Below are 26624 nucleotides of genomic sequence, written 5' to 3'. Positions count from 1 at the left end.
CCAATAGCTGAGCGCCATTGACACCACTATGGCAACAAAGATGCGGCTTTAAATCACGTGACTTCTACCGTTTATTCCATTTTCATGGATTCATTATTTTTAACGTCTGTCACACAATAGAAATGATGACAAAGAAGCTAGTTGGCGGGTAAATACTGACTTGACCCACTATGCACGTGAGAGACTGAAGATGGAAAAAAAGCAAACAATTTTTAAAAATATCTTTTAATAGAGGTCATTTGGAAAAAAAATGCTCAAGCCGTTTCAAAAACCAAAGGTGGTGACAATAGCAAAAGACAACGTCCAATTATAAATATTAAATGGGTTGAAATTTGACTTGGTTTTTAAGTGGTCCTGAATGTGACTGCTTCTATCAAAATGATATTAGATACAAAATAAACCCTGAGAGGAACTGTGATATCAACATTAATTGTTCAAAATGAACTTTAACATACAATAAAATGGTTAAAGGATAAATAAATCCTAAATTTCAAACAATTAACTCAAGATGATAAAGAGAATAACTTAATTAAACGTAAGTTTTAATAAAAACATCTTTAAAAGTCAGTCCTCGCATATTTTGAGGTTTTTGAACACCTTCTTTGTTGCGCAGCTTGCTTCACACCATTCCTGTTTTTCACTGTCAATTTCCATGGATCCTGAATAGTGTCTCAGTAGACAATAGTTGCCATTAAACTAAAACTTGTATCAAAAAGAGTTTCAGTAAGAGAGGTTGCTATGTTTGGGACATTACTGAAGGCACAGATGTTTGGTAAAATACGAGTGAACATTCAGAGATGATGTGAAGTAGTAGTCAAATCAAACAAATGTACAAAAAACTCAAAATACTCCAGAAATATCCTTTTAAATTTCAGAATCATCTGAAAACATCTAAAAAATAATTATGTAACCTGGATATTCTAACAACTGTCTTCTATTTCATGGTCAAAACGTATTTCTACAAACCTCAAAACAGTTTCTAATCACATTCGGATGGCTTGATGACAGTTCGGCAGGGTAAAGATTTGTGACATTTTCAGAAGAAAAAAAAAATACAGTAAAATAATATTTACACTGGCCCACTGATTTATCAATATTTTTGGTGCTATGGACATAATGGTCAAAGGAGAAGACTAAAAAAATATTGTTGCCATTACATAAAATTACAAGAAAAAGTAAGATTTAACTTCTAGAATTGAGTATTTATATATGTAAAAAAGAAAAACTAAAGTATATTGACATTATAATTAATATTATTGATAAGTGGGGGAGGAAATTAAATGAACAATAACATTGACATAGCAATAGAATACATTAACTTTATCACATTGCTAATATCATAAGCATCAATGAAAAATAACAGCATAATTATTCTATACAAATAAAACTGACTAAACAACTCAAAACATTTAAGTATATTTGTACAAAGTGTGTCAAGAAAGATTTCGATGCAATTTCTTTCGAGAAAAAAAAAAAAAGATAAAATAAAACACCAAATATATACACTGAACCTACAGAACCACCCATCAGATCTCAAACTGCTCTAAAATCAATTTCCGTGTTCTTTACAATTATTAAAACGTGTACCACTGAACTCAACCCTACAGATAAACTCTGCGCTGTACTATAGATGGGAAAGCCAATAAGACAACCATGGCCAAATGGTGACAGGACATTATACTGCCCAAGCTGAGTGGAAAACAAACAAAACAAAACAAGACAAACTTATATAAAATATATACACATCTAAAATACATTTGCTGATAAAAATGTGTTAGTACACTACGGTAAAAACATTACTTAACAAGCAGAGACGTTACTACATCTACAGCAATTACGGTCAATGGTGTATCAAATCGCCTTCTATGGTATAAAACAATTTGATATGGACACATACTAAATAAAGCATGTAAACAAATAATATGCATGGCTTTACGAGGAGATTAGACTGGGACAAATAGCAATGAGAATGTGTGACGTTTACAAATTGCTGGGCTGTTGACTGAAGAATTAGATCTCCTCTCATCCATGGGACAATTCAGACCAAACAATAATCGCAATCCTAATTTTAGGAAGTCAAATTTTCAAATAAACCAGCCAACGATCTTCTGAACAATCCTATTTGCAATGGCTTTAGGCAATTTGATCTAACATCAAGTAGTGCTCAGAAATCTGATTTTTTTTTTTCTAGAAATATACAATGTTAAAACTAAAGATTAACTATGAAACAAAGAGGGTTTAGGTGGAGTGTACATGTATGCAGCTCATTTTCAGAGGTGGAGCACTGAAAATGTTGGAAAAAAAAATAGCAATATAGCAATAGTCATCACTCACTGGTATTCATTAATCGTTTAATGTGTCCGTCCGTTTAGCGCTATTTGCTTTTCAAATAGAATTTCTATTCTAAAACACCATGCTAAACAGATTTCACTTGAATTTTCTCACAGCAAGTTACCATTCTTTTCACTTTTCGCCCCGATGAAGCAAATAAAACCAGGCAAGCAGAACCATAAAACCATAAAACAGTCACATAATTTAACTCCAAAATCCTTCAGGTCCTCTCATCCTTGTTTGTTGTCTCCACCTCTATTGTTCCCTGTAGTCTCTTCTCCGCATTATCAATCTACAGGAGAAGCTTGCCGTTTCGATGTATTTTCAGAATCTTTCCCAGTCTCTGTTTAGCTGTGGCAAGTCCTTTCTTTGGACGTTTCCCTGCGAGAAAGAAAAAGAGATAACATTTCAGCGTGATTTCAAGCTAGTCACTGTTAAAGGTACTATGCTGTAATTCTAGATACCTTGACACACTCCTGCTGATGTTGGACTAGCCAGACCTCCGGGTGAGGGGGCAGAGGGAGAGTAGCTGCTGCTGTTTTGGGGAGAGAGAGAGGGGCGTCTCGAAGTCAGGAACACGCCAGGGGCCATGGCACCACTTCCTCTTGGACCCCCGGGGCTGAACGGACCTGGTCCTGCAGTGTACTCGTGGTCCAGCAGGCTGGCGGAGTACACCTCCACTCTCCTCTCTTCAACTATGCAGTCCACAGGAGGCTCAGCGGGCAGAGGAGGAGACACGGGTGCAGAGTCCAGCTGACGCTGGAGTTGGGCAGCTGCAGAATGTACTTTCTCTTGAGGGACCTTCTTCTTGGTGTATCTTCTCTTGGTTATGGTTTTCTGCTGTTCCTGGTATTAAAGCAACAAAAGATTACAATTTCAAATGCTGTTCTTTCCTTCAAATCCTGTGAATTTTCTATTGAAAAAATCCTGAAAAATAAAAAAAGTTTCAATGTTTATGATAATAATACATTATTTTGGAGCACCCAATTAGCATATTAGAATGATTTCTGAAGGATCATGTGACACTGAAGACTGGAGTAATGAGGAATAAAGGGGAGCGATTGGGGGTTAGGTGCCTTGCTCAAGTGGTTTCCTGCCAGTATTGAGAATCGGACCCACGACCTTCGGTTTACAAGTCCAACTCTCTTAAAAGGTGCAGTGTGTAGTATTTATGAGGATCTATTGACAGAAATGCAATATAATATACATAACTGTTTTCAGTGACTTACATAATGAACCGTTATGTTTTTATTAACTTAGAATGAGCCATTTCTATCTACATACACTGCTTGTCCCCTAACAGTGAAATTGCTATTTTGCGCCGTCATGTTTCTACAGTAGCCCTAAATGGACAAACTTGTCTACAGAGAGCTAGTCAATCTCTGCCCTCTCCGATGATGACATTTTTGTCCTGTGTGGGCCCCCGTAGCTTCTCTATGTGCTTTGAAAGGGAGGGGTGAGCGTTTAGTGATTGCATTTCACAACCTCACCACTAGATGCCGCTAAAATTCACACACTGCACCTTTAACCATGAGGCCACAACTGCCCATAAAACTGACGCAGACATGGCGTTTTTATTATAAGGCACTTTATTGAACAGATAAACTGCCACATGTAGCTCTTGAACAGAGTTCAATGTAAAGCATTATCTATTGTAAAGAGTCATATTCCCCACAGTGACACAGAGCCAAAGCACAACCAAAACAATGTTCTTCTACAAAATGCATGCAGTTTCGTTTTTTAACTGCTGGAGGGCCAAAAGTTACAAATATATATTTTACTGACCCCAAACTTTGAACAGTAGTGTATAATTGCCATGTTTTTTGTAAAATTATATCTGATTGTTTCAAATGATTGCACAAACGATGTGTTATATCAAATATATTTAAAAAGTTAAAATTTGGTTTAATTTCCTATAAAACAGGGGTTTTCAAACTTTATGATGCCAAGGAACCCCAAATATGATGAACCTTTATGAGGGACCCCCTTCCTAAAATCCATCTATTTTTATGTACGAAAACATTTAAACTGTCAGATAAATAGTAAGTGTGACATTATAAATACAACATTTTGTTTCCCAACTTAAATTGGCTATTGATGTTGGATGTATAAACCTAAAGAAGAACATTTTCAATTAAAAATAATTTGTATAAGCAACTTTCACAATAAATGTATGTAAGCAGCTTACGTACTGTGTTAAGAACACTGCCTTACAACCCCAGTGAGCAAGATAAAGAGGACTATAGTGAGGAAAACTCACTTAAGATACAAAGCAAACATATACAATTATGCAATGTATACTGGAAGAAAAGAGAGAAACATGAAACAGAATGTTCAGTAGACTTTATCCATTTTTGTTTTGTCTTTTTATTCTCTGAAATTTTCTGGGGACCCCTTAGAACTTTCTGGAGGACCCCAGTTTGAAAACCACTGAACTAAAACGTTATTTTTTTCATAGACTAAAATTAGATGCCATTTTAGAGAAAAATGACGACTAAATTTAAAGGATATTTTGAAAAACACAAAATTAACACTTATAAAGGTACTCATCCAGCGTAATTGCAGGTTCTGGCATAGTGTGGAACAGAAGCTCACCTGTTGTGCCAGTTTGGCAGCAGCAGCTGCAAGCCCAGTTTCTACAGATGCCACCCTGGCACCCTCTCTTACCGGTCGCTCCTGCTTGGGCAGTGTAGGGGTCACACGGGCTGAGGACATGTGAAAAGATAATGTTCAGAAATGTTTCGAAATAAAATGCTACATAAAAATTATTTTAATTTCATGCCGTTACCTTTAGGACTCCAGGGTGTATCATCCCAGTTTCTCTTTCTTTTCATTTTGGACTTGCTTAAGTGATCCTCCTCATCAGATTCTAGTGACGGATACACTGTAGAAGAGCAGATATTCTCTTTTAAACAGAATCTGGTTCGCAGTATTTCCTCTGCTATGCATTTTAACAACCCTGGCGTAAATGTTCGAGAATCTGTGAGCTCACCATAATCAGAGTCTTTAAAACAGGTACCCAGTGTCTCCTGTTCATCCATGCTTTCATCATCACTGAGGTGCCGTGCTGGACGCTTGATGGGCCGTTTCCCTGGCCTCTGAATAGTGGACTTCTTCTCGCTCTTCTTGACTCCACTTATCCACCCAGCTCTCCCACCTTTCTCTTTCAAAAGCCCCAGCATCTCACCACCTCCGGAGATGGACAGAGGAGAGGAGGAGGAGGAAGAAGATGAGGAAGATGGAGGGTTGGCCATTGAAAGCATGCCCTGGATAGCATCACGGGTGCTGGGGGAGGCTGGTGCTTCCTCACTTGAGAACATGAAGAGAATAGGCAGAAGAGTATAAAAACACACATCAACAGTTTTCACTACAACATAAAGAATAATAATGAATGCTTACAGAAAGCATGCAGTATGTAAAGTGTGCGTATGAAGTACCTCAGTACAGAATCGAGACCCGCCACCTGTTTGCTTGCCTTGAGCAAGTCTAAAATCCCACCTGCTCCACCTTTCACACCTTGCACTGTGAGCATCTCTTCATCTGTGGTGTAATCCTCCTATTCAACAACAAGATACAAAACATGTGACAACCAGACATCTAGAGATTAATCTAAAGCTTGTCTAAGAGACTTGCATACCTCAATATCAAAGTCCACTTCTCCTGGCTCACGGATTCTGTGGGGGTCGCTGCATGGTTTGGCCCGAGGTAGTTTCCTTGGTAGACCTAAATGAGACCATTGAGCCATGTATTAGCTTGTACCAAGAAAAACTTCATTAGTTAAACATTAAAACAAATGTGGGAAATCTTTTACCAGCTAATTTCTTCTTGCTTGGTAGAGATGGTCTACGGCGAGGTGGAGGGGTTTCATCAATCTGAAGCTCATCTTCTGAATCAAAGTCAGACAAAGTAGCCAAGTGGGGCTGGAAATGTTGAAGTGAACTCCCGGCTCCATTTGCACTGCCAGCACGACTTTTCTTCCTAAAACAGGAAGAAGGGGAGGTATGAAAAATAAGGGTGTGATCGCAATAGATTAAAAATACTTGTGTCAGAGAAATGGGTGAAGAAAACTGATTTACCCTTGTATCTTTCCATTAGTCAGCACAAGCTTGAGCTTGCTCTTGTTGATCTTCTCTTCGAAGTCATCTAGACAGTCATCAGGCAGCTCAAGCTGAAAAGCCAAAATTATGTTCTTTATAATGATATATTTCAAATGATATATATCAAAAGACCCCAAACTTTTGAATGGTAATGTAATAAACATAACAATTAATATAGGTTTTATAAATTCTACCTTGCTCTTTTTGACTTTGCACCCTGGCTGGAACTTCTTGAGCGTATGTTTAGTATGAATCTCGAGTAGGTCCAGCTCACCGGCTTCTGTCTTTATCTCTTTGCCTTTTTGGCTCTTTTTTTTAGCTCCTGAAGGGCCTATACCCACTCCTCCAAATCCATCCTTCAGCTTGGGACCTCTCTTTTTACCTGGGTGCTGGCTAAAAGGGAAGGATGTGTTCAATGGAGCTTTGGGGTGAGGAGAGGGAAGACCCTGAGAGCCACCAAAGGGTGTCCCACTCCTGCCGATGTTCTGCTGGAAGATATCCTGCAAAAAGAGACACAGAATTCAGATGCAGGACATAAATCACTACCTTTTTCATTTAAAATCTGGGACAGAGCTACTCTCACCTCAACCAGGCGTATCTCCTTAGCCAGGTCCTTCACTAGCTGCTGGATCTTTATGGTCTCCGGTATCTCATGTTCATGATCAGCCAGGGACTGGATATCACAAAAATAAACAATATAAGCTTTGTGTCATCTCACATAATTGCAATGAAATGGTTTACCATGGTAGAAAACAATGGTAAAACAAATATTTGAAACTTTACGTCAATTTAGTATGCAATTCAGGGCTATACGACAGATATGACAAGAGTTTTTTTCCCATTAAGAAGAAACAATATCAGCCAAACACCCAATCAAATTACACTGGAAAAATGTATAAAATTACAAGTATAATACAGTAAAATCTAGGGGTGTAACGATATATCGTTACTCAATATATCACGATATAAAAATGTGACAATATGATTCGCGATAGAGTTTTTTTATCCAAGGCTCAACTTGCTTTATTTATAAGGTATAATTCACCCAAAAAATTTAACTCTGTGTCATCCTGATAATAATACAATAATAATAAAAATAAAAAAAAACCCTCTTTATTTTGACTTAATATTGCGATACATATCGTATCGTGAGTTCAGTATTGCGATTTATATCGAATCGTGACACGAGTGTATCTATAGTAAAATCTGGTTTTCCATTTGCTTTTCAACTAAATGAACAAAAAATGTACACCAAAAAATAATTTGTAGGCTCCAATTATAAGCAATATTTACCAACATATATTCACACAGGTTCTTTAGTGAACATTTTAGAGTGATGATCCTAATTAATTATTGAACTGCAATTTTGAAAGAGTTTGAATTGATTCATGGTGGAACTGATTCATTGTTTTTTTTCCTCTACTTGACTTCAAATATATTAATATATCATGAGTATATAATGTATATATCATACTAATCAAGTCCTACATGTAAGTATAAATAAACTTACTTCCTTCCGTGTCCAGCCACGGAAAGCGTTATTGAGAGCTTTGGCTCCGTGGACCAAATAAGTGGCAGGATGCCGTCGATTTTCTCTCAGACCTTAAGTGGATTGGAAAAATAGAAAAATGAAAGTACATGAAAGACTGCTGTTTTAAAAACAAAAATAAGCAGTACAGAAAACAGCCATTTGCTTTATGAGGAGAAGCCTCACCTCTGAAGGTGTCGAGCAGATGCTTGCCAACATACCAGCACACCGTTTCAAAGTTTGGAAACCTGAATAAGTCTGCCGTGCTCAGACGCTTTTCTATCTCATATGCTCTGATGAAAAGAAAGGGAAAATTGACCAATGAAAAAGCCCAGTGCACTACTGCTTAGCGTAAGGAGATAAACAGACGCATCATCTCACCGAAGCTGCATGTCAATGTTGAGGCTGTGTAGAAAATTTCCCCCAAATGCCAAACAGTCCACGGGTGTCAAGACAGCATGAATCCACCCTGACAGAAAACAATTAAGACACAAAGAAGGAATCAACATTATTCATCTAAAAGTAGTTTATTTGAAACAAATCCCAGTGAATATTACTAGTGGCGGAAACAGACATTGTACCTGTTGGGATGAAGAGGGTGTTTCCTTGCTTAACTGAACATTTGTAGCACATGTCTACCTGGTCCCCAAAGAACAGCTCATTCTGATTGGAGGATGAACTCCAGCACTCAAAAAGTGACAGGTTAGCAGCAGTGGGACGAATGAGGTAAAAGATCTTCTCACCCTGCATGAATAAAAACAAATATAGAAGACGATGCTTTCTAGAATAATGAAATGCAGTTACTCCTCTCAAATGCATACAGAGATATTCTCCACAGATAATGTACTGCATAGGATTTATAGAGAATAACTGACCCGGAGTACGTGGTACCACACAGAGGTTCCCCCAAAGTCAATGTGAAAGTCTGTGTAACTGTCCTTCACTCCCATCAGGCAGTACTTCTGCACATTAGGCCTCTCAAAGACAGACTCCTCAGGCCAGAGATTCTCCACCCATGACAGCTTCCTCACGATCTTTGGTGTCTCCACCAGATTTGACAACCTAAGAACAGACACAAAAACTGTTAGACAGTTTGCACAGATACATCCGCTAGGAAAAGATAATACATTTTTATTCAATTTTAAATTCTTTAAATTTGAAAATAGCGACAGATCTTTTCTTTCATTGTCGTTTGACAGGAAGAGTTATGCTATTTTGATTAAAAATTATAATTTAAATAAATAAATATACATATATATATATATATACACACATTTCACACTGACTTCAAAGCACTGCTGCTACAGCCATACACATTCAGATTAAATTAGCACATCCCAAAAAAGCACCTGGTGTCTGAGAACTCTAGGCTGATCACATTGAGCACTCGGTCTCTGTTTGGACTGTTATAGTACTCCACAAAATCTCCCAGTTTCATCTTCAGGTCTGCTTGGCGGATGACATCAATCACATCAATTTCCTTGTCAGCTCCTATGACACAATTAAAAGATATTATATTCATATCCAAGCATGACTTTTCACAAACATACGCCTGAAAGCTTGGCACAGAATGGCAGATGTGATTAGTTATTCATTTACCAATATAATGTTCTACATCTGATACAGAGAAGGACGACGGGGGCAGATTCATGCCCAGGCCATCTTTCCTGAGGACCAGGACTGGGACGCTGAAGGAGCGCTCCTCTAGAAACTCAACGGTGAGCTGAGCCCCGGTTGGCTTCAGCAGGACTTCATCAGCACTTAAATACAAACATTTAAACATATCAGCATGCTCATCACTGTGCATTTTCAGAAATATATATATATATATTTTTTAAAAATCCAATAACACCACAGACTGCTAACCCAAGCTAAGTGGTATGAATCATCGCTTCAAATTTGATCAGAGCTAAATTAATCTGGGTTTAGAAAGCAGAGTCACCTAGTGGCCTAATTTTGACCTGGCAATAAGTGTCCTGTAACTCAGCGGCCACATGAATAAATCATACCTGGGAAAAGTGCGGCTGCGTAGCTCCCTGACAAACTGAGCACTGCCCGTCTTCACAGGTCGTCCAGATTCTCTCCCCACACCAACATCAACGTGCTTAAGAGCGCCCCGTCGTTTGCGCACTGAGAGAGAAGCAGATATCAGTTACTAATCATGTAGGCCATTCTGGTTTAAAATTTAATTTTCAGTGTGCTTGTGTTCCACAAAGGGTATAAATGGTCCTGCTGTCTATTTTTATTACTAGCTGTGCTTGATTAATTATCACAAGTCAACAAAATACCAATTAAAGTCACCATGAAATTAAAATTGACAATTATTTATGGAATATTGCAGTGTTTATTTTAAATGATTTATCCATACACATCATTAATCCTTTTTTAATTTTTGTGGTGGACAACGTCCCACCCTACATTTTTCTTGTTCAATAAACCATTTTACATGGACATCCATCACAATAGGAACTTCTATTTTATGTCGACTTTAAAATAACTTTTGCCAATGTTTACAGATTTTATGACGTTTGCCACACTTACTGACAGAGGGTCCATGTGTCACCTGACAGTTAGGACAGTGATACAGGTCAATTTCTGCCGCTTTGTCCTCTTCCACTCCAACACAACTACAGAAGAACAAATAGTAAAAAAAAAAATTACAATGGCAAACAAATTACATCATATAAATCAGAAAATGGTGATTTAGTTTTAAGTTTAATTAACAAAATGCAACCTCACCTGCCATGAAACCAGTCCTGACAAACATCACACTCAATCATGAATCGGGTGACATCGTAAGGGAGACGACACAGGCAGTACACGGGAACAGATGCCATTCTAAAGTCCCTGGCCAAATGTCAGTATAAAAAAAGTCTTCAATAATATGGTATTGCTTGTCTTTTGGCACCACAGTTCACTTAGTTGCCTCTGTGGAGAGAGTCAACTTCACTTCAGAGGGGTTCACCAATCAGCCTGCGGTGCTGTAAAGACAGTTGTATTCAGTGACAACAGCTCTTAGTCAATCGTAGACCACTGCATTCGAACTGGGCGCTAGGTGTATACCATGGTTCGGCGCCTGTTGAAAGAGTAAAAGAGAATTTGCTGAGAAAAATGAAGAAATATCATTCTTATACCCAAACTGCATAGAAAATTTAAGTGTACTCTACATTAAATAATAAACTCTGAAAAATGGTTTCATTCACCAGTTAAACAATTCATCTGGTTGGCTAAAATATGACATCAATGCACCTGCTGCCATTATTATGGTTAACAGACTCGATTTAAGCAAGTTTCTATTCATTCTCAAACAAGCCTTTATACAACGAAGGCAAACAGCACAAAAGACGTTATAACCACATACTGCATGATCAAATTGTGTAGAATTTTAAATATTATCCCTAAAACACATGTCCCTAGCCTATCAAGCACTGTTGTTTCTTTTACAGAGGGTTACATGGGATTAGCGTTATAACACTGTAATGCACATTATACATTTGTATGCATTATAGTTGTAAAAACTGCACATTTATAAAAGCGACATTTAAAATGTATTAATAATCAAATAAATAGCAAAATAATAAAATAAACAATAACTATTCGTCTTTGTATTGCTTGTTAATTCGCAGAGCTGCAGAGATAAAGCTAACTTACACTGGACGATGCGAATTGTAAGTATAAAAGCAATTATTTGCAATGCAAATTAATGTTAATTTCCCCCCTGGATTTCTAAATAAATAAATAAAGAAGTGTTCAATTTTGATTTAGAAACGCGCTCTGTAGTAGCACAAAACAGTTTGTTGAAACATACGAGCTGGTAGCTAGCTTAGCTGCTAATAACATAGCATGCTCGTCAACATCTAACTACGTGAATCTTTGTGTTTACAATGCCTCAACGATACATTACTGAGCAAACTCACTAATCGAACCTCAAATGTAGTCAAAATATGAAACATGGAATTGGGATTATTCGACCCATAGACAAAACAAAAGGACTTGTTGCAGCGCGCTCTGTATCGAAGGGCGCTATCGGGTCTTACCGGGTGTGAAATGCCGCGAGTGTCCCGTGGGCCGAGCGCACCATGCCGGACGAAATTTTAGGAAAATTGGAGGATTGAGCGGCCTGATTTACTAACAACAAGATGTTCTCAAAACCGTACACTTCTTCCGTTCTTACGTATTTAACAGAGGAGAGTGAGTAAACAAATCTGGCAAGATTGCGAAATAATACAGTCCACAACTGAGAAGCAAAGATCTTATGAAATTCATAACGCAGCGATTCCCCGTGCTATAAATCCATCCCAATCCGCCCGTGCAGCGACCACTGTCTGCGGGAGAGGGAACAATAAAGTTGCTTCTCATGTCGGTCTTCCTTCGGACGGCAAAGACTTCAGATGAGCCCGTACCGTACACCATTTTTTAAATAATCACTATAAAAACCTGTTCATTAAAACAACCTGACCCAATATACAAATAGCTAGAAATTTCACGTTTACTTATTTATTCGTTCGTTCATCTTTCTGAATTGTTTATTTATTTTAACCATACATAGCTCAATGTTACTCAATGTAAATATGGTTTCTATTAAAAATTCATAATTGTAATGAAAAACGAATAGCCTAAACAAATATAGAAATACCTACACATTTTTTTATTCAGTATCAATGTAACTATATGGTTTCATCCATAAAGCAAACTGTTTTTTGTTGTTTTGAAAACGAATAGCCTACACAAATGTAGAAACTATACATCTGCCAGGGTTTTAGGGCTGCTATATAATGACTACAGTGAAGCAAACAGCAGTAGGCTAGTTATTATGTGGAAGATTTTAAGCAAAATACTGTATATTTTTCCAAAATGTAGACCAATCCATATATGAAAATGAGTGAGTGACGTAACACTACAGTCTGTTATCCAGCAGATGGAGACATCGGCTCTAAAATTATAGACGATTTCTGTTCCTGGTGGCCTTTTTTGTTGATGTTGCTTGCTTTAAATGGTTTCTCTTTTGACTTGTGATTTAATCTTTGTCTGATTACATCATGGGTTTTTTGCCTACTATATTATTCTGAAGATAATTCTAATTCTTATTGAAAGCTGTTAAAATGTGAATTTTAGGTTAATGTTAATTATTATCTATCGAAAAAATGTGTTAGTTTACTTTTTTATGTTTTCTCTGTTTGAATAAGCAGAACTTTTTTATTGTTTTATATTATTATTTGTATTATTATGTTCCAATTTTTTTGTGTTAGCTAATGTTTAAATAAACAAAATGATACTACTAATTAATATTATTGTTATTATACAAGGTTTTGTTTTTGCTACTGTTTGAATTAGCACTAGTACTACAATTACTTTTAAAAATAAATCATTATTATTTTAAATTTTGTAGTTGTTTCTATATGTGTTTGTATTTTTATTATTACTATTATTTAACTTTTTTACTGTTTGCTATTTTGGAGGAGGTCACCAAATCTTCAAGATTAGGGGGAACAAAGGCAAACGTCTTTAAAAATCTGTCATTGAGAAGCCATATTGATAAACTACTTTTTGAAATTTTTGAGGCGATGTGTTCCCTTCATTGTTTATGGTTGCTACAGACTTGCCTCACTCCAAAAGTAACATTATTGTGTTCACATGTGTGTATATTTGCTCTTGTTAATGCTTACCAGTTGCCACTCCATGTACTAATCTCACCTTTTTCAGGACCTGTCCAAAGTGAAACAACTCTCATTATGGCCGTCTGTTATGACTGAATACCACCCCCACTCAACAGCTCCCTAAATAATCATCTGTACGCCATCCAGCTCCTGATTTCTCCAGTCCTGTCGCTCAGCCTCATTGCTGGTGGCCATGGCCTGGATGAGGGGTGGGCTGGCCTGGCTTCAGCGGCCACAACTCCCATCACAGATTGATGAATTGATTGCAGCATTGCTGCCAGTGAGTCTGTGCCCTGGGCGAGGGCGCCCCGGTTACGGGAGGGAATCCCAGCTATGGCACCCGCCATGGTGCCGCTATTATGAACGGCCTGCAGGGGGCCATTGGGGCTAGCAACCCAGGGAGCAGCCCTGACCCACATACTGCTGTCACGCCCCTGGAGACACACACTGTGAGGGCAGGCGGGGAGGTGTGTGGGATTTGCCACAGAATAAGGGGGTGAGGTACTGGGCATCTTGCTAAACAAACAGACTTCCCTTCTTATTATTTCTAGGCTTTTCTGAGCCATAAGTGTTCACACAGAGCAGATTAAGCCCTTTCAATACACTCAAACCCCAGACCACGCAGGGATAAGATTTATCACATTCTGTGGTGTCAGATAAAGTTATCAGAATTCAGAAACAAATTTTATAATTGTATACCAAACCACTGAATGACTGAAGCAACTATGTGTGTAAACTGAATTCTGGAAGGGAAAAAAAAAATATCCCAGAATGGAAGCAATTATATAGATGAACTTTGTCAGCCATGTCAGCCATTCATTTTGGTTATAAAGTCTTCGAGTGGATTTGTTGTAGTATTTAGTAAGTCTTTATATATATACTATAAATTTATAATTATTTTTAATTTATAATTTATAAATACTATAATACAACTTACTATAATACTATAATATTATAATACAATTTAGTGTATAGACAACACTAAAATAATACTGAATGGGATTGCTCGGCTGTGTTGAGATTATATAATTCACAAATTGAAGTTAATGATTTGATGAAATATTTATCTAATATTGTTAGATAGATATACAAAAGATGTAATCACACTATATATTTGGTAGTGTTTAAAATATATACTGTCTATACTATTTTGCCAAAGGTTTTTGGACGCCTGCCTTTACATGCACATGAACTTTAACGACATCCCATTCTTAATCCGTAGGGTTTAATATGGGGCTGGCCCACACTTTGCCGCTATAACAGCTTCAACTGTTCTGGGAAGGCTTTCCACAAGGTTTCCGCATGGGAGTCGGACACTCTTACAAGGAGGCTAAAGGCTTGGACATCTAGCGTCAGTCCCTAGAGCGTCCCTTAACATCAGGGGATAGAGATTTACCTGCACAGCTCTCTTTAGCTGGCCTCCGTTACACTATTAATTTGTTACATTTATATAGTGCTTTTCTAGGCACTCAAAGCGCTTTACATAGAAGGGGGGAATCACCACAACCAATGTGCAAGCCAATCGTGTATATATATATATATATATATATATATATATATATATATATATATATATATATATATATATATATATATATGGGGATGATTAGGAGGCCATAATGGACAGAGCCCAATGGGCAAATTTGGCCTGGATGTCGGGGTTACACCCCTAGTCTTTATTGAAGAATATTCTGGGATTTTTAATGACGACAGAGAGTCAGGACCTCGGTTTAACGTCTCATCTGAAGGAGGGTGCTTGTTACAGTAAATTGTCCCCATCACTATACTGGGGTGTTAGGACCCACATAGACCACATGGTGAGCACCCCCTGCTGGTCTCATTAACACCTCTACCAGCAGCAACCTAGTTTTCCCAGGAGGTCTCCCATCCAGGTACTGACCAGGCTCAGCCCTGCTTAGCTTCAGTGGGAAACCAGTCTTGGGCTACAGGGTGATATGGCTGCTGGTTGACAATGACAGATCTATTTCAGAACCAGCCGCTATCAAAATAATATGGCTGCGGGTGCGGGCCAGGTATTATTGCTGGTGGGCCAATTTTGGGCCGCCTGTCGCCGACCACTGCTGTATACACTTATCAGGCATAACATTATGACCTAATATTTTGTTGGTCCCTCTTTTGTTGCACATTATCCTGCTGAAAGAGGCCAAAGCCAGCAGGGAATACCGTTTCTATGTACATGGTCTGCAACAATGCTTAGGTAGGTGCTACGTGTCAAAGTAACATCCACATGGATGGCAGGACCCAAGCTTTCCCAGCAGAATATTGCCCAAAGCATCACACTGCCTCTGCCAGCTTGCCTTCTTCCCATAGTGAATCCTGGTGCCATGTGTTCCCCAGGTAAGTGACGCACACGCACCCGGCCATCCACGTGATGTAAAAGAAAACGTGATTCATCAGACCAGGCCACCTTCTTTCATTGCTCTGTGGTCCAGTTCTGATGCTCACGTGCCCACTGTTGGTGCTTTCGGCGGTGGACAGGGGTCAGCATGGGCACCCTGACTGGTCTGCGGCTATGCAGCCCCATACGCAACAAACTGCCATGCACTGTGTATTCTGACACCTTTCTATCAGGACCAGCATTAACTTCTGATCGGACCACACGGGCCAGCTTTCGATCCCCATGTGCATCATTGAGCCTTGGCCGCCCATGATCCTGTTGCCGGTTCACCACTGTTCCTTCCATGGAACACTTTTGATAGATCCTGACCACTGCAGACCGGGAACACCCCACAAGAGCTGCAGTTTTGGAGATGCTCTGACCCAGTCGTCTAGCCATCACAATTTGGCCCTTGTCAAACCCATTTTTCCTGCTTCTAACACATTAACTTTGAGGACAAACTGTTCACTTGCTGCCTAATATATCCCACCCACTAACAGATGCAGTGATGAAGAGATAATCAGTGATATTTACTTCACCAAACATTATTCATATGACATTGTTATGTTAGTACTTTAACTTTCAATTTTATTTTAGCTTTATTGAAATGAAGGAAAATTATAGTTTTAGTGAACAATACCAACACTGGTTGGAGCTAAATAGATGCATATATGGATGAATCTAATTATGGATAACTGAAAATTATTTAGTGTGCAGATGCAAATTCGGAAAAACAATTTAAGATGAATTAGAATGTAATTTTAATGCTTGCAGAATGTACCAATTTTTCATAGTATTTCAATGCAAAGAACATAAATAAAAAATGGACACTGGACACATTTTACAAGAAATAATAGATATTCACATAAAATGATCTAAGTGCATACTTTATTAAGCATGCAATATATAAACACACATAGTCATTCATGAGCGTACACACACAACCACATTTGAGTCTATTAGTACCCGTGTCTACTGTAAAGTCACTTTGATACTCTTTTCAGCATTTGTGCAAACCAAACGCTTTTTAATCAGCTATAGAGATCTACCCTTGTTCTTTTCCTCAGATTTGCCCGTGCAACACTGTAGCAAAAAGTCACTAGCATAAATGCAACACAAATAATGACACATTCAATGAGCATGTGTACAAATACATGACACAACACAGACGAACAGCATGCAAGAGCAGCGGATTTAGTCGGTGGAACAAATGCATTTAGCTACAGGACAGAAACAAACAACTACACAAAAGAAATAGTTCTTGTGCGCGGAACACTGCACTATTTAATCGTTGCAAAGTACGCATGCCAAGACAAGAGATCCAAAGTCGGCTCCTTTATCTATTTACAAAAAGTACTAACCAAAGCTTGCTCAGCAACCTGTGCAGAGACACGGTTATTGTGTGGATACATGCAATATGAGCATCATCACCACTGTAACACTGACAGTCATGAAGTCTGGCTGATATGCTAGATAATAATAAATCACAATGCATTTCTATTTAATTTTCAGTAGCAAAACAACAACACTATAGCAAAAACCACATGTTTCTCCATTGTTTTCAGAATATTATTTAACTTGATTTTATTTCAATATTTCGGGAAACTGAATCAACAGGTTTCTCATCTAAATCAGTGCAGTTAATAAAGTTTAAATGACCTGCATTTAAGCGCTACCTCCATATTCCATAGTAGTAATATAACTAAAAGCTTTTCATTCACTCCCTGTCTTTTTAGATATTTACAGTGTACACTGAGACACTGAGATGTTTAAATCACATAAGAATAGTAAAACATCTTCACTAGTAAATATGATTATGAATCATGGGTGCTAGTGCTGCCCCAATCATCTCACGGATCTGTTAGTTGGGGCGTAGCGAGGGGTTACACTGTCTCAGATGACCCGACTCCCGTTGGTCTCGACTTGTAAACAGAATGAAAGAAACTTGGAAACCACTGGTGCTCCCTGATGAGCTGCCACTCAGGTGACTCCTCTCCCACCGGTTCCACTTGGATCGAGCCTGCCTCATTTCTTGTTCTTGAGCTGGTTGGCCAGCCAGTCCAGACCCTCATATAGGCCGTCTCCGCTGGTGGCACAAGTGGCCTGGATGTACCAGTTACGATGGCGCAGGGAGTGGAGACCCAGCTTATCTGTGATTTCTGCAGCATTCATTGCATTTGGCAGATCCTGTAGAGTGAGAAAGAAACATACACAACTGCATATTTTACAATGTATACAGCCTGCATAGATCATTTTGTTGTGATTTAGTTGAGACGTGGACTATAAGGAACAATACTCAAACATCACTGAACAACACATTGCACAACATGAAGTAACCTAGGGATGCACTGCTATTAAAGGTCCCATGGCATGAACATTTTATTTTATGAGGTTTTTTAACATTAATATGAGTTCCCCTAGCCTATTTATGGTCCCCAAGTGGCTAGACATTTTGATGGGTGTAAACCGAGTTCTGGCTATCTTTCTCTGCCTTTGAGAAAATGAGAGCTCAGACGAGCTGATGTGGAATTTTCCTGTTATGACGTCATACCAGGAAAGGTTACCTCCCCTTCCTCTGCTTTGCCCGCCCAGAGCATTCGGAGAAAATTGATTCAGTTTATGTCAGCACAGGCTTTACAAACAGACATTTTAAGATATGGATTCGACAGCACCATGACAAACAGTGCGTAACAGTGTTCATTAATGCCTGATCTGTGATCAGTGATTTCTGATGTGTAGCTAATCATTCAAGTTCACACAGACTTTCTTCCTAAATCGTTTAATGATCGCCGTCTTGATGCCCTTTTAGAAGCGTAGTGCATCAGTGAATCAAGCACACTTGCCCAAACTGCCATTAAAATTACGCTGTTATGGTGCGCAAAGCTCTTACTGTATTAATGTCCATGTCGTGTTTGCTGTTAGTTGTGGTGAAAGCACAAACTGAAACAAACTGTAAACTTTAAATCTGCTTAAACCCACTGAATGATGAGCTCTCAGGAGCACGCCCTCTTTTTTCATATCGCTCCGTAGACTGCAACACCCGTCAAAATAAAAGTCCCTACTTATTTACACAGATAATACAGACCTAAAACCTATTTAAACGCACAGAAATGTCAAAAATTTACACAAAAACATATGATAAGATATATTACAATGAAGTCTGTTACAATAAAACTTCCTCCAGCTCTCCGTGGTTTACGAGTGTCTGACAGAGCATTCAAGCCAGAGGGGTAATAACAGTATAAAAAAAATGCCTTTTATTTCTAAATTATGACATTTTTTGATGTAAAAATCATACTAACAATATAAGTACACCTCAGGAAACATTATAAAATAATAGAAAAATGCCATGCCATGGGACCTTTAAGATTTAATAATGGCAATAATTATTTATGGCGGACAAGCGTTATGAAGTAGAGATGAAATGGAGGTAGTAACTAATTCTTTCTTCCACATAGTGACAAGCGTAACAGATTATTGGAAAATGAAAAGAATTAGGGTGGAGACTTGGTTCTATCCACCGATCATTGAATGGATTTCAAAATGTGGCCGTTTTACTCAAAAATAAATGTGAGTTTGCAGTCGTTTGTCAGAAAGGGGCAGGGTTTAAGCAGATTAAATTATTGGAGAATTTTGGCATGTCACCAGAGTTTTTTTCACCGGAAGGGAGTCATTTTCACAGAAAGATCGAGTTATGACATTTTGATTAAACATATATATAAAATGACAACATATAAAATGGATGAATCGTTCACAATGAGATCTAGAACATGCATTTACAAAATAGAAAAGTTGAATTGTCATTTTAATGCAGAATGACGTTTGCTAAAATAAAAATTCCCTTCATCTAAATGGCATGAAACTTGATGTCGCGGTTGACACTTGCTAGTTCTACAAGCAAAAAAATAAATGAATTGGAATGATATCTGGTTGTATGTTGAAGTATACATGTTTTAAATATATTTTAGGCATATTATAATGTGCCGTCTGAAAATTGATATAATTTTTGTTATTTAACAATTAGTGTTTTTAAAGATTAACATTACACAGTAAAAAAAATCCCCGTAAAATTTACGGTAAAAAAACAGCAGTTGTGGTTGCCAGAACTTAACCGTAAAAAATACAGCAGCAACATTTTAGGTTTTACAGATTTAAGTTAAATTTACAGTAAATAACTGTATTTTTCAACTGAAATAATGTTTAATTACCAACCTATTGAAATACTAATATCTGTTATGTTTATGTACCTTTGATATATGACAACCACCAATTGCAGGGTTGATGAGAGTTACATGATGAATCAAAGCTCATCACAAGCAGCTTTTAGGAGGACAATACTAATATATAGAAGGTGCCCAGTGTCATTCACACAAACACTAAACACCATCATAGTAAAATGCAATAAACATTAATTTAACAACATTAAATGTAACATAAAACCCTGATTAGAAAGAAATAAGAAAATCTAAGAAGAAACATAGTTATTTCAACGAAAATACATCAAATGTGAAGTCAAGCAGCGAATTCTGGGAACGTCAATTTACGGTTTTCCACTGTAAATTACTTGTTCCTTTTCACTTACAAAAACTGTAAATTTAACTGTATTTTACTGTAAAATTACTTTGAATTTTAGGTTAGATCTATTTCAGTTATTCACCATAAATAGTACAAAAACTTTTTGTTAACCAGTTAACAGCTTTTAACCAAAATCACGATAATTTTTTACAGTGTATGTAAGCATTAGGAGATGGCCAAAGAAATCTAATCGTAACAATAGAGGAAATGAGCATGCATATATATTTGGTACTGATATATTGTGCATCCCGTAAACTAAGGAACCTTAATAATAGCCCTCAAACAATGTAATATCAGGGTCATCCAACCTCAGACAGTCTGACAATCTCTCTTAGTTGTTAACCCCATCATACTGTATAACCAGTAAGCATATGACAGCAGCTTTAAGTTCCTCAGCATCTATAATATCAAAGAGGTCTATAATTCCTGCACACACCGAAAAGCCTACACTTCTCTTGAGATCTTTTACAGATTCGGTGTTGTGAGCATCATGGCTTACTGCATCACACTATGATACGGCAGCTGCACATCATCAGATCAAAGAGACCTTCAGCGGGTGGTCAAAACTGCTCAACACATCAGCGGCAGACCTCAACAACCACTGCCGGCAATGAGTTCTGCGAATCATCAGAGAGCTCATCCAGCCCAAAAATAGTCTGTTTTCACCTCTGCCATCTGGACGATGTAGGCAAACACACACAGGCACGCTGAGGAACCAGACTGAGGAACATTTTCTATCTTACAAACGTTGCCTGGCTGAACTCTGATCACATTTTCTACAATAATCCCTTCTAACTACCAGTCCGCTAATGAACTACAACCACAAGTTTCCATCGTCAACAAATCAACACAGGTTATAGAAACTGATGCACATACCTAGGCCACTTTAACATTTATATTGGTAGATGGCAAATGCAATGCTAACATCAATAAATTGTCTCTGATTTGAAGAACACAGCAGAAGCATAAGGAAGCCCTTGCCTGCTTGTTGGCAAAGATGAGGAGTACAGCGTCTCTCAGTTCATCCTCAGCCAGCATCCTCATCAGCTCTTCTCTGGCTTCATTCACTCGCTCACGGTCATTGCTGTCCACCACGAAGATCAGACCTTCAAAATACAAGGGAAATTATGTGAAATGTGGTTATGGCAGTAATCAATAACAGGGGAAAATGAAGACTCTTGTGAACCCTAATATGAGATCTTAATGCTAATTTAAATGCAAACTTATTCAGATGCATTAAAACTTGACAAGCCTTGTTTTCTTTCCTCTATTGATATGTACAATTTATATAAATAAAATATATACAAATTAATACTTTTATTCAGCAAGGATGCATGAAGTTTACTAAAAGTGACATTTAAAGGAATAGTTCACCCCCCATGCTGAAAAATCTCACTCATAATTTACTCATGTATATGACTTTCTTTTTTCAGCCGAACACAACCGGGAGTTATATTAAATAATGCCCTGGCTCTTCCCAGCTTTGTAATGCAATTGAATAGAGAGTTTTTGAAGCTTCAAAAAGTGCATCCATCCATAATAAAAGTAATCCACGCAACTCCAGTGGGTTAATAAAGGCCTTCTGAAGCAAAGCGATGGGTTTTTATAAGAAAAAATTTCATATTTAAACCTTTATAAACTATAATCACTGGCTTCCGGCAACGACCATACGTATGTTCACTAGAGAGTTGAGTTCCGGCGGAAGGGTGACCTCTGACTCGACATAAGACGTAGGACTTAGCTCCTCTTCTCTTATATCGAAATCCCCAGAAATCAACTTCTAATTCCTGACCGGCGTTTGGTTGTGCTCACAACTAAGCTTATGCTACGTCATACGCTGGGTTAGACGTCACCCTTCTGCCGGAACTCAACTCTTCCGTGATCGCGGGAACTGCTGTTGCCAGAAGCCAGTGATTATAGTTTAGAAAGTTTAAATATGGATATTTTTCTTACAAAAAAGGTTGTTTTGCTTCAGAAGGCATTCAATAACCCACTAGAGTCGTATGGATTACTTTTATGATGGATGGATGGATGCGCTTTTTGAAGCTTCAAAAACTTGGACAATATTCAATGGCATTACAAAGCTGAGAAGAGCCAGGACATTATTTAATATAACTCCCGATTGTGTTTGGCTGAAAGAAGAAAGTCCTATACACCTAGGATGGCTTGAAGGTGAGTAAATCATGGGATAATTTTTGGGTGAACTTTTCCTTTAAGACATTTATAAAGTTACAAATGATTTCTATTTTAAATAAATGCTGTTCTTTAGAACGTTCTATTCATCAAAGAATACTGAAAAAAGTATCACAGTTCCCACAAAAATACTGTATTAAACAGCACAACTGTTTTCAACATTGATAATAATAATAAGAAATGTTTCTTGAGCAGCAAATCAGAGTATTAAAATGATAACTGAAATAAATTCAGCCTTGGTGAGTATTAGAGACTTAGGGACGGATTTACTAAAAAGGGCAAATTAGCACAAGAGCGCAATTCCAAAAAAGCGCAGATGTGAGTCGAAAGTTATGCGCGTGACGATGCAAAAATGAAAGAACATAGACGACCGCAGCCGGATAATTTCCATAATGACCAATGCAATCTACCAAGAGCAGCGCAAATTAGTGTCTAGTTTAAGACGCGCTTTTTTGGGGCTGTAAAAAGGCGCAAATACCAGTAAACTGACTAGCGAAAACCTTAGTAAATCACCTTGCATGATTCATTTAAACACTCTCCTCCTATAAATTTTGCATCTGAAAGGGAAACTATGACAAATACTCTCGTACTCTCTAACTGACCATAGACTATTTAGCCTTTAGTTCATGTCACATCCATGATTCATAATGTGCAAGGTGTTTGGCTGTTTATTTAAAATCCTATTTATGTGTTTAGTGTGTGTGATTGTGTGTGTACGAGTCCTCTTCTCACCTTGTGTGTTCTGGAAGTAGTGACGCCACAGAGGTCGGATTTTGTCCTGGCCACCAACATCCCACACTGTAAAACTGATATTTTTGTACTCGACAGTCTCTACGTTAAAACCTAGTAACAAAACAGCACAATGGGACACAAATTACACGCTGGCAAGACTCGTAAAACATGACTTCACACTTTACGAGTAGAGTAGACTTTGTCTATAACTTCAGATAGACTTTGTCTCTGTGTAAGAGGAAAATAATACGGCAATAATCAAGAGATTAAACATTTTAAGTCTGAAAATGTGCTTCACCAATAGTAGGAATGGTAGTCACTATCTCTCCCAGCTTCAGTTTGTAGAGGATTGTGGTCTTCCCAGCTGCATCCAGCCCGACCATCAAAATCCGCATCTCCTTTTTACCAATGAGGCTCTTCAAAAGGTTGCCAAAAATGTTCCCCATGGTAGCTGGTTAGCCTTGACCAATATAAAAAGACAAAATCCTGGGTCAGTTTTCTTCAACTGTCTAAGCTCCAGTTAAAGGCAGTGGCCCTTTCAAAGAGAGCACTTGCTACTATGTACACTGTATTCTCTTGAAGTGTTAGTTCACCCAAAAAAGAAAATTCAGACATTAATTACTCACCCTCATGTCGTTCCAAACAAGGTCCAGAAAGGCAAGGAATACCTTAACATTAAGGTTGAATGAACCACTGTAGTCACATGGACTATTTTAACAATGTGTTTACTACCTTTCTGGACCTTGAAAGTTACAATGACGTTGCTGCCTATGGGTGGTTCAGAGAGCTCTCCGATTTCATCAAAAAATATCTTAATTTGTGTTCCGAAGATGAACGAAGGTCTTACATCTTTACATCTAATTCACACAGTAACATTAGTACACGCTGACCATTACAAATATCACAATGTTCCTCTTATAGACTCTTCTAGTAACCCCTCTGCAGTCTATGATCTTTAACTATGGCTGGACAAATTCATTAAATATATTTCTATCACAGATAGCACATTTTAGGTGAGAATATATTGACAATTTTCTTTTTTGGGTGAACCCTTTAGCATAGAAATACAGATGAAAATATGCACACTTTACTAATAAAGCTTACTTTGCATTTGAAAAAATGTAGCAGTTACTAGAGCCTGCAACAAAATGTAATGAACCAGAACCAGAGCACATGAGGTCATGTTAATGTAAGGTAATCTTGAACTAGCCTTAGAGTGAGAGCATTAATCTTTAAATTCATCTCAGATGACTCATAACTGTCATCATCATGCACTGATTAAATAAATGTGTATGGAACAATGAGTCAAGGAAAATATATAGGCTATACACACACACACAAAAAAAATCAGTTAGTAAATTAAAATTCAAGACTCCGTCCCTAGTCCAGTCTGATGTGTCAATGCTTTTTAAAATATGCCAATTGAAACACCTATATTAGAATAACTAATATAGCATTGCTTTATTTAAGGTGCTGCTAGACAGACTGAGATGCAAAATGGACTGATTCATGAGATGTGACTCTTTTAATGTGTTTGTAAGGATTGAGGAAGAGAGATTTCTCATCCTCCATAAAATGGTGATGACATATTTACATGCCAGAAAATCTGACACTGTTGATTTGAAATCCAACAAAAGTACTGAAGCCTCGATCTGGTCACATTCAGGTTTCAGAATCAGATAATACGATGACAAATGGAAACAATCATTCAAAATCAGAAAAACCTTGATATGAGAATTGATTTCTTATGTCAGACTACACATATGTGGGCTGCTGATGAATACGCTATAGATGCTCAAATTCCGTTATATCTTTTATAAAACAGAATTGCCTTCTTATGGTAAAACGGCGCATGTCAAAACAGGCAGCGATACTGTTCAATAACCTTTTATATTTGTCACGACGTAGAAATACTATAACAGCAAGAACCGGCCTCCGTATTGTCAAATCTTACATTACTCAGGTATTTAATGTAAATATAATGTAACATATACCATTTCAATGTCTGCCCTATGTCTAGCCTATTTTAGATGAAATTACAGCCTATTTTATTCACATTTATCAGCATCCCTACTCACCTCGGAGACCGACACCGGATAATTTCACGCAAGTCACTCCAGTCTCGCGATATCAGCGGGATGATAGAGTGTGTCAGATGATATCTCGCGATATCATCGAAGCGCATCCTGGTATGTGCATTCAAAATGCCAATGAATGAAACCTATGCAAGATGTGTTGTGTAAACGAGGATGTAAAATGAACAGAGGAAAAATAAGTATTTACCTATTAGCACTGGAACTTGAAATTACCTAAAATGTTCAAATTATGTATTTATAATTTGTTAATATACCATATGCTTGTAACAAAATGAGCACGTTTCGTTAAAATGTGGTAAAAAAATTAAATAAAAACTCACCAGAGTGTCCGGATGACTTTGTTAAACTCATAACGTGTTCAATGTCACGTTAAGGACCTGCAGGATGAAAGCAGATTTTAATGTTATGATTGTAGCCTATTATTTCATAAACAGCCTATCTACCGGAAAAAGGACACAGTTGTGAAACTTTATAGCCAAATAAAAAGAGTTAGGCCTATATTTAACATTGATTTTTTTTGTGTTAAATCAGGAAGTACCTACTATTGTGTATTGTTCCTATGGAAGAGACCATTTGTTTTATATTTCTTATTTTTTTATATTTCAAGCTTTGAGTTATGGTCTGAGGACAGATGGCTTTTAGTAATATAGAAAGATATGACAATGTAATGTCATAAGTTTGATTAAATAAAACTATAAATCAAATTAAAATGTATGGCTACATTTGAGTAAAGAACATTCTGATTATCTCAATCATTTCAAAGTGGAAATATTGTTGGTTAAATTGGCAAGTAAAGTTGTTTTGTCTCATGTCTCAATAATCAGTGAACTAGTACATTTTGATAACGTTTCTTCCAGAATTATGTGATAATTTACGGCTGAAGGATCTGTTGCTGCAAATGTTTGGAAGCACATTTCCATATTGTGATTAATTATTCAGCTATGACTGAACCTAATGAATAAGTAAACTACTAGATGCTGCCAAATTACAGAATTTGGCAGCAACTATCTGATTTCC

General features: G+C 37.6%; 2 protein-coding genes across 2 annotated transcripts; both read right to left on the bottom strand.

Annotated features, from left to right (window-relative positions):
- Window positions 1–206: 206 nt before the first annotated feature.
- On the bottom strand, window positions 207–12295 carry phf8 (PHD finger protein 8). The gene is made up of 22 exons (XM_079801800.1): window positions 11994–12295; window positions 10696–11032; window positions 10498–10583; window positions 9966–10086; window positions 9556–9716; window positions 9306–9447; window positions 8832–9018; window positions 8538–8700; window positions 8338–8425; window positions 8143–8249; window positions 7939–8030; window positions 7012–7101; window positions 6623–6928; window positions 6408–6499; window positions 6143–6309; window positions 5969–6054; window positions 5769–5887; window positions 5324–5640; window positions 5120–5215; window positions 4927–5036; window positions 2796–3177; window positions 207–2712 (listed from the first exon to the last, which is right to left on the bottom strand). Exons 2-22 carry the CDS (start codon window positions 10791–10793, stop codon window positions 2624–2626), a joined length of 3099 nt encoding a protein of 1032 aa, XP_079657926.1. The 5' UTR covers window positions 10794–11032; window positions 11994–12295; the 3' UTR covers window positions 207–2623.
- Window positions 12296–16752: 4457 nt separating this feature from the next.
- Window positions 16753–25643, bottom strand: arf3a (ADP-ribosylation factor 3a). The gene is made up of 5 exons (XM_079801840.1): window positions 25590–25643; window positions 23810–23971; window positions 23512–23622; window positions 21568–21692; window positions 16753–18198 (listed from the first exon to the last, which is right to left on the bottom strand). The coding sequence occupies exons 2-5, from the start codon at window positions 23955–23957 to the stop codon at window positions 18037–18039; spliced, it is 546 nt and encodes a 181-aa protein (XP_079657966.1). The 5' UTR covers window positions 23958–23971; window positions 25590–25643; the 3' UTR covers window positions 16753–18036.
- Window positions 25644–26624: the final 981 nt, after the last annotated feature.

Source organism: Gobio gobio (assembly GCF_949357685.1).
Source record: "Gobio gobio genome assembly, chromosome: 21".
Classification (NCBI taxonomy): domain Eukaryota; kingdom Metazoa; phylum Chordata; class Actinopteri; order Cypriniformes; family Gobionidae; genus Gobio; species Gobio gobio.
This window is presented reverse-complemented; position numbering and strand designations above follow the sequence as displayed.

What these genes read in the sequence shown, in the direction of transcription:
- arf3a (XM_079801840.1), bottom strand. Translation starts at nt 23,957, where the DNA reads ATGGGGAACATTTTTGGCAACCTTTTGAAGAGCCTCATTGGTAAAAAG. An exon ending in GACTACCATTCCTACTATTG is followed by an intron (nt 23,623 to 23,809) that starts GTGAAGCACATT and finishes TTTTGTTACTAG; the next exon opens with GTTTTAACGTAGAGACTGTC. An exon ending in TCATCTTTGCCAACAAGCAG is followed by an intron (nt 18,199 to 21,567) that starts GCAAGGGCTTCC and finishes CTCACTCTACAG; the next exon opens with GATCTGCCAAATGCAATGAA.
- phf8 (XM_079801800.1), bottom strand. Translation starts at nt 10,793, where the DNA reads ATGGCATCTGTTCCCGTGTACTGCCTGTGTCGTCTCCCTTACGATGTC. An exon ending in GACACATGGACCCTCTGTCA is followed by an intron (nt 10,087 to 10,497) that starts GTAAGTGTGGCA and finishes CTTCTCTCTCAG; the next exon opens with TGCGCAAACGACGGGGCGCT. An exon ending in AACATTGACATGCAGCTTCG is followed by an intron (nt 8,250 to 8,337) that starts GTGAGATGATGC and finishes TCTTTTCATCAG; the next exon opens with AGCATATGAGATAGAAAAGC.